Source organism: Hydra vulgaris, chromosome 01 (genome assembly GCF_038396675.1).
Source record: "Hydra vulgaris chromosome 01, alternate assembly HydraT2T_AEP".
NCBI classification, from domain to species: Eukaryota; Metazoa; Cnidaria; class Hydrozoa; order Anthoathecata; family Hydridae; genus Hydra; species Hydra vulgaris.
In genome coordinates this window covers 66,141,431-66,150,629 of record NC_088920.1, presented here as the reverse complement: position 1 = coordinate 66,150,629, position 9,199 = coordinate 66,141,431, and the positions used below count along the sequence as shown (strand labels likewise).

Below are 9,199 nucleotides of genomic sequence, written 5' to 3'. Positions count from 1 at the left end.
TATCTGAAAACAATTGCTAGTCTAAACAACCAGGATTAATTTCCTTTGCAAAACGTTTTGAAACCATACTAATCTCGCCACGTAGCCCTTTTTCAAAAAAGTTGTGCATATTGGTATCAGTAATTAGCTCAAGATGAACTCCTGTCTTTTTTATTTCCATCCCAAGACATATCTGGAGCGCTAAAATAATGTGCTGGGTTAAAATGATACTTGTATTTCTAAACTGTTTAAAAAATGTCAGCTTGAAGTTTTACATCTGTTTTAAGATAAATGTCATGGTACTCGCCGGACATTTCACAGTTAAAAGCGTTCCAAATATTTTGCGCGTGCTCATAATCTTCAGTTCTAATAACATCACTTGTAGTTTTGAGTAAAAATCTTCTTGAGGTGGTAAACATCGTTCGTTAAATCTATCAAAGCTATCAACGTATTCATAAGGGTAAAACCCTTTACGTTTCACAGTAATAGTTTGCTACCAGTTAAGCCAACTCAAGTTATATTCAAGTCACCTAATTCAACACTTTTTGCTAAAGCATCGAGAGATGAGCTATCAATAAATTGCAAATGGCCCATAACAACCATCATTTGTTTTGGGCCACTTCATTATGAGCAGCACCTCGATATTTTCCAGTAAAATGACAGTGGTCTCTTACCTTGTCGGTGTCAAGATTTTTATTACAAATATAGCAAACTGTCGCTACAATGTAAAATTTCTGATCTTCTTCATTCATAACCATTTTTTATGGATTCCTAAACACTGTGTTAATTCTTTTCAACTCGATTTTTAAGCTTACGAGAAAGTACTCTACTGCATCAGCACTGCGATATAAAAGTGATTCTTCAACTTTACCATCGCTTCGGACTGTTATGAAATAGTAGCTGCTTGGTGTCTGTTTCACTATGATTTAAGTTTAGCTTTTAGCTGGATCATTAGGAGCACCTTCCACTGGAAAAATCAAGCATTCAAAGTCAGCATAAATAACGTATGGCACCTGCATTTGCTTGTGATAGTTTGCAAATTTACAAATATCAACTTTTCCTTTTTAGGCATCACCGTACGTTGAGCTTTATCTCCAATTCCTAACCAATCCTCGCGATGAGCATTCAAAAATTCAGCAGTACTAAATACGTGAAGGCAACGACAATAAGGGTGGTTTGTTGATTTATGTTTGCTGTTATAATAAACAATACCTGCTAAATTTTTAATCCACACATAGTGAGATTTTAAACCTCCTTGAATAAGTAAAAGATGAATATCTTTTCCAAATTTTTCATTGCTAATGAGGGATGAAGAGGGTACAATCCTTTACCCCAAGCAAAAACGTTGACTGAATATCCTAAATTTCTACGTTTAAATTCAGCAATATCACTTATTTTAATTGGAAATTCAATTCCTTCAAAATTAAGATTTCCACAATGACTCTCATACTTTAAAGTACAGTCCACATTCTTTTCAGTTAGGTATAATGCGCTAAGAATAGCCCACTCAAAATAGCAATGGTCTTTAATTTTAACATTGATAACGCAGCGTTTTGGAATGTATTCCGGTGTTTTAATATATGATTTGCCTTTGAATGGTTCATTTTTTGCAAATCCAATGTGTAGTGATTTACAACGACTACGTTGCCAACCTGAACCTTCATTAATAAATTTTTCAAGAAATTTGTTAACTTTTGCTGGAGCTGCATCAAGTAAATCTTTAATATCATTTTTATTAAGAATAGGTATGACATATGAACATAAATAAACAATTTGCATTATAGTATCACCGTTAGGTGATGTTTTTTCTAGTGTAGCAACTAAAAACATGATTACTTTTTGTACATTTTTTCTAATTTTAGTTCTTCAACTTTTTGTTTCATTTTGTTTATAAAAACAAGTGCGCTAAATTCAAGTCTGCGACCTTGTGGTGATTTAGCTACATAATCTACAAGCTGACTAGTTTGTTTGCTAATTTCGAAATCTGGCAAATCATCATCCAGTAACTTACGAAATTTATCATTTAGCTATTTTATTTGCTTATCAGACAGTGAAACTATAGGCTTACGCTCTGGCATCGGCATAAGCCAATCAAGCTCTCTAGTAAATTCTTTTCAACTATTTTTTCACCTAAAACTAGTTGTTTTAACTCATCAACTGAAGAAGAAGGTTCGCCTGTTGCTTTGCTTTTTGGTTGGCTTAGGCGCTTGGCTTTTTGGTTGGCTTAGGCGCTGGCTTAGGTGCTGGCTTAGATGGTTGTTGGGGTGTTGCTGTTAATAAAGCAACTTCTTCTCGCCACTGCGCTAGAGTAATCACTTTTTCACGTAAAAGCTTAGATTGGCTCTTCGATTGCTTTCTCTTTTACTGCGTTCATTTTTTATTATATATCTTATAATCTTTTTTGGTCTAATTGTTTTGTTTTTTTATATCGTTGCAAATTTTTCTTTTACATATCTTATAACTATTTTTGCTTAATTGTTTTTATAGAGTTGCCAATTTTCCTTTTTCTCCATTCTCTCTTATAAGCTGCATAAGCTTTATTAACTTCTTGACTTTTTGCTACATCTATAATATCTTCTGATACTTCTAACTTTTTTAAATCTCTGCGTAAGCATGTCAACTATGTTTAGAAAGATCATTAGAATAATTATCAAGAATTTTGTTTGCCATTGTCATAACAAGCTCTGGTGTTATTTGAAGTTCTTCAAGTTTTACTTTATGAATCTCAATTTGAGTTTTTTCTTTAAGACCTTTTGATACATTAAAACTTAACCGTTTAAATAAACCTTTAGTATGTGAAACTTTATCCATTTTAATTGCAACATATTTATTAGCAGTCTTTTCACCAACAAATCTTATCAGACATTTTCGAATAATTATTCGCTTATAACCACTCAAAGTTTCTACAAAATTATCAAACTCTTCTCTATTAAACTCTGCAGTTTTTAATAATAATTTTGGTTTTTTATTTTGTAAATAATCCATATTTTAACTATAATATATCTTTTCGCTAATTAAAATTTTTGTAAACGTTTTTTTTTTACTCAAGGTGTGAGAAAAAATACTCTTCGTCATCTGCTATTTTTTCTACAATAACTGTCTTTGCATAAAGTGGAAATAAAATTCCCATAGAGCTTATACAAACACTACCGAAATTCACAACTGCGTCAATCTTACACTCCTTCTCGATAAAATTTTCAATATTTTGATTTGAAATTTTCTCTTCACTTTTGCTAGTTTATATCTTGTTTTACCTTGAACATTTTGTCTTATTCATGCTTAGTAAAATCCTTGTTAATGCATTTCCCTGAACCATACTTTTTAACCATATTAACAATTTTTGGATTAAGAACAACTATTACACTTTTTAATAAAAGACTGTGATATATGAGATAAATGGCTAACAATGTCTTTCGCGTTAAAAATCGTTTTTGTATATACTATAAATTTTTAGTTTAATTGAAAAAAATTTGTTACAGCAGTACAACAATAAATAGGCAGCTAGCTACTACAAGAGTCACTTCACCAACTGCAGCTTAACAAAAAATTCAAGCCCATATGAAACAATAAAATATAAGTGTTAACATCCTCACAGCTACTACACCGGGCAAAAGGTAGTTTTAATCCAGAGAGATAACACTAACTCGCTCACTGTTAACTTGGTCACTCAAAAGGTAGTTAGTAGCCGAAGGGTGAATATTTGCTTCCCACGGTTACAGCACTAACAAAGATATATTGTATTTTTTAACGGCCGGCCAGCTACTTGCCTTATTGACGTCTCTCTTAGGAGGGTTAATCTCGTGAACAAAAAAAAAAAAATAATAAACCGCTTTACAATGATCTCTTAGGGTAAAAAACCAAATATAAAGTATTTATATCCGTTTAAAACTATAATAAAAAACAAAAACAAAATAAAAATCGATGTAAAATCGAATAAAACGAAAAAGCAAAATAAACGAGAAAGCGAAACAAAACGAAAAAGCGAAATAAAACGAAAATACAAAATTCGAGAAAGTTAAGATTATCTATAATAGTTCTTTATATCAGCAACCAGATTAAGATTTCCATTTTTAAAAATATTTCTTACCTCATTAATGTGTTTATCTTGTGTGTTATTTGTTTTTATTATAAGAAGTTCTTTTTTTAATATACTTTTAACTAGAGATGGGCCGATTCCGATTCCGATTCTCCCGATTCCAGCGGTTCTCAAGGAATCGTAAGAACCGCAATTCTCTGCCTTTTTTAACAATTCCGATTCTTTCTAAAATGACTTTTTAACGATTTCACTTCTTTTATTAATACTTTCTTGATAATTGATATAAAATATACACGTTTTGCCTTAGTGATTTTCTTTTGTTTAGTTTGCGCTAAATTTTCACTTTTGCGTTTAATATGTTGAAGTTAAGTAAACTGTGAAGGAAAACCTTAACAAAAGTAAACATTGCAAATACGTAAAATACTGCCACAGAAATTCAATTGATATTTGAACCGGTGATAAGTACTATTATAATAATGTTATTTGTTTGTTTTATTATAACTATTATTGTTTGTATTATTATTTTTATTATTAACAGTTATATCCACGGGTGGTGGTGGAATATCTCAGTCATACACAACATCTAACATGCTAAAGCATTTAAATGCTTTTCATAAATCTGATATCAAAAATCAGAAACAGGATAAAGCTAGTATTATCAATTTTGATATATGCGCGGATAGCTCTACTTCGGAACCATCTTCTAAATTCAGTCCTAACCCTGTTTGTGATACTCCTACGACCATGCCAAGGAAACCTCAATCTACTACAATCACATCCGTATTTACAAGTCTCGGGCCTAAGGTAGAGGATGCGGAGATCAATACTAGAAGCTCTTCTTCTACACTTAGTTCTGTAAAAATGAAGCTTAAACTTTTATCTCCTAAACAACCGACAATATACCAAGTGTTTGCAAAGACCTGGCCTTTCACATCTACAGATCCAAAAGCAATAATAAATACAAGGCTTATTGCAGAAATGGTATGCACAGGTAACCAACCTGTTAGTATAGTAGAAAATTCTGGTTTTAAAAGGTTACTGCAGTTTTTGAAGCTAAGGTATACAATACCAAGCAGAAAATGTTTCTTGACTATTGAAATTCCTAACATTTATCAGAAGGTATCAAGTGAAATTCGTTTCTTGGCAAAGAAAGCTGATCATGTTAGTATAAATACCGACATGTGGCGCTCCACAGCTAATATTGATTACATGAGCTTAACAGCAGATTTTCTAAAGGAAGATATGAAACAAATTCATATTTGTCTTCGCGTGGTACCTTTTCCTTACGAGTCCCACACTGCAGATAATCTTGTTAAATTTATGAATGAATCACTTGAGTGTTGGGGACTACTTGAGAAACTCAATGTAGTAGTAAGAGATAACGCCAGAAATATTGTCTTTGCTATGGAAGTAGGGAAGTTTTTAAACATTCCTTGTCTTGCTCATACACTTCAGTTGGTTGTAAAAGATGGCTATCTCGACAATGAACGTATGTCTTTACTAACTGCTACATGTAGAAAAGTAGTAGGACACTTTAAACATTTGGTTAAATCGTACAAACTTTTGAGACAATCTCAGGAAATTTTGAGACTTCCTAAACAAAACATCATTCAAGATGAGCCAACTAGATGGAATAGCACCTTCCACATGCTAAACCGTTTAACTGAACAAAAAGATGCAATTCTGTTGGTAACGCCACATTTCCCAAAAGCTGCTCGACAAAACAAAAAATTATCAACCGAAGAATGGGACAGTCTGGTTTCTCTCGTTGCTGCTTTAAATGTTTTTGAAGACGTCACGCTTGCTGCAAGTTCATCGAAAGTAACCACATCAGAAGTTATCCCAATAATAAATGCAGTTAACATTTCATTTGATCGCATCAAGGACTATGAAAATTTCAAAGAATCTGTGTGAGTTTTTGCATCGTCGTTACGGAGACTGCGAGAACGAACTTATATATGCTTTTGCAACAATACTAGACCCCAGATTTAAAACAAGATTTTTTGGAGCCGGACGATGGCTGAGAAAACTGTTACTTTATTGATCGGTGAGTTGAAAATCAAGAACGAACCACACATGCTTCAGGTGCTGTCTGATCATTATATAACCAAATAATCAACACAAGTTCTGTAGAAAGTATTGTATATGCTTCTATATTATTATTGTACTTTAAATATTGCAAAATATTTGAGAATATTTTTCCGCGTAGCGAGCTCGTTTGTCAAGGTCCGTGTTTCTTATTTAAAGAATTGAGAGAGGGCTGTTACTACAATTAAGAACACAAAATAATTTTAAAGAAAATGAGTAGCCTCTTCAACTGAAGCGGCACTCTCAGCCTTGTGGAGGTGAAAAATATGAAAAAATCAATTTTTTTTTAAATATTTTAGATATATACTGCGTCTTGCAATGTCAGACGAAGTAACAGTGTACTTGAATGAACCTTTACTCGCAAGTCACGAAGGCGTGTTTGATTACTGGAGGAAATCCAAATTTCTTAATATAAAAAAACTAGCACAGAAATATTTAGGGACGCCTCTATGTACAGTGTTTTCGGAGCAGTTATTTAGTACTGCGGGACTTATCTGCGACCGGAAAAGAAGCCGGTATACTCTGGAACGAGTGCAAATGCTTGTGTTTTTAAACAAAAACCTGCCATTTCTAAACTATCAGTGCTAATGGTAGTGACTTATGTAAATGCTGAAAATACAACATTCTGTTTAGGGGTCGTCCATAAAGTACGTACGCTTTTTTTTCCTCCACCCCCCTCCTCCCCTCGCATTTTGCAATACACTTTATTGAGTACCCTCCACCACACTAAAAGGACCTACGCTTTTAACGTATTTATCTAACATTTTATCATATTTTTTTTTAATTTAGTGTCTCCTTTAAATAATTCAATAATTGACCCACTGCCCTTCCATCTCATATGAGCCATTTGCAGACCTCCTCTTCCTCCCCGAGTGTAAGTACTTTATGGACGATCCCTTATCTGATCACTATCCATTACTTATGACTTTATTATTTGTTTCTTATTAATAATAAGATTATACAAACATTCTGTATATTATTTGTTATTTATTTTATGATATTAGTTAAGTTATTATTTCACAAGGCCGATACAAAATTTAGAGTAGGGGGGGGGGGGGGGAATGCACACTCCCTTATTTTGTAAAAAAAAATCCTTATTTTTGAGGTCAATTTCTTAAAAAAAAAGAGTTTTCGATAAAAAGGAGTGGGGAGGGAGTGCTCCCTAGAGCCTCGATGTTATTCCCCCTTTTTCACCTGTACATATAACTGATTTCAATGTTTTTATTTTGAAAGTCTTTGTAAGTATTAAAGTAACTATAAGCACTATCAGTTAAAATAAAATAATAAAAATCACAAAATAATCGGAATCGGTAAAGAATCGGAATTGCAATTGAGAATCGGAATCGGAATCGGTTTTTTTTGGAATCGGCTTATCGAAAAGTTTTATACTAAAAAATTTTCTTTTCATAATATGACTTCATCCTGTTAAAAAAATTTCTACAATGAGAGTTTTTAGTAAAATATTTCCAAACTCTCTATCGTGTTTCTTTATGCTATATCCGCATAATAAAAATTTAAGAAAATTTTGATGGGGGTTTTCAGAAGGGTAAAGTTGATCAAGAATGTCTAAGACAAAAAGTATTAAAAGCTGTACTTTATTGCAATTGTACATCATATGCTCTATACTTTCGTCTTAAGCTCCGCATTGCGGGCATATTTTGTCTACTCTTAATTTTCTATTAAACATATTTTCATTTGTTGGTAGTATAAAATGCGCTATTTTAAATAGTATATCACTTGCTTTTTTGTTTGTGTTTCTTTAGTGTATTTTTAAAAAGAATTGTTTCCAGTCATCTTCGTTTAGTGTTTTCATACTATTGTAATTACTCAATGACCATTTTTTATATCTTAGATTCAAAGGGTTTTTAGATTTGTTTAGTAGCTTGTACATAGTTTGTACTGTAATATTTTTATATTCGTATTTATCTTTTCGTTTCGCTAAGAAATTGGGTACTTTGTTATGATAATATCTTTGTCCTTCCTGTTTAATTTTATTATGCCATTGAAGCGGCAAAGCTACCACCATGGCCTACTTTATACGCAGCCGGATATTTTGCATAAATAGGCCGAAAATTAGAAGGCCAGTTTTTCAGAGTTTTTTTCGCCAACGATGTCGTGTTGATTAAGTTTCCAAATTAGTTGTGAGAACTATGGTAAATAAATGCGCTGTGGTTAATTGTCGAACTGGCTATAAATTTATAAAACGTGAATCTAGTTCTCCTTTTGCAAGTAAAGCTGTTTTTAGTTTTCCCAAAGATACTAGCTTTGAAGAAAAATGGATTAAATTTGTAAACAGAAAAGATTGGAAACCAAGCAAACATTCAGTCATTTGCATGGATCATTTTGAAAAAAAGTATTTAAAATATGGAAAACAAGTTACTTTAAAACACGAGTTAAAACCTGTTCCATCTATTTATTCTGAAGAAACTTGTATTCCATCTTCTGTAATGCCTAAAGTTTCTAACTTTCGTAAACCACCAACTAAACGAGATTCTACTATCCCAGATGAAATTCATTCATTTCAAGAAATGGATAAAATAAAAAACATTGATATGCTTCATAAATCTAACTCTCCAAATGGATTTAGTTTTCAAAGATATGAAAGTTTTGTTTTATATTATTGTTCGTTTTTTGTAGACTCCACTCCTTTTATTGAATCAATAAGTGTTGATAACAATTTGCATGTAAAACTGCATTATAAAAGTTGTCCACTTCCTCATTGGTTTAGAACTATCAGCAATTGTAAACTCACAAGTTTATCTATTTTAGATAATTTGGTGTCTTAAATGCACAATCTTGTTGAAGGAAACTCCTATTATTTAGTTAATGAACTTTCAAAACTAATCTGATTGCAGACAACTATCCAACACATGTCTCAGCGTATTCAAAATTGCTTAGCATTCATGGATCAGACAAGCCAGAAGAAAATTTCTTTATCACTTATAACGATCATAAAGTTTATCTAATGTATGATAGTGTTCATTTGCTTAAAAACTTAAGAAATAATTTGATTAGTACTAAAAAGTTTATTTTCCCACCATTTCAGTTCACTGATTACGGTTTTAATTTAAAAGTGTCTGCAGGGGATATCTCTTG

At 32.2% G+C, this 9,199-nt stretch overlaps 1 protein-coding gene across 1 annotated transcript; it reads left to right on the top strand.

Annotated features, from left to right (window-relative positions):
- The first annotated feature begins 4,603 nt into the window (after nt 1-4,603).
- Nucleotides 4,604-5,929, top strand: LOC136074645 (zinc finger BED domain-containing protein 4-like). The gene has a single exon (XM_065786984.1). The coding sequence runs from the start codon at nt 4,604-4,606 to the stop codon at nt 5,927-5,929; it is 1,326 nt and encodes a 441-aa protein (XP_065643056.1).
- The last annotated feature ends 3,270 nt before the right edge of the window (nt 5,930-9,199 follow it).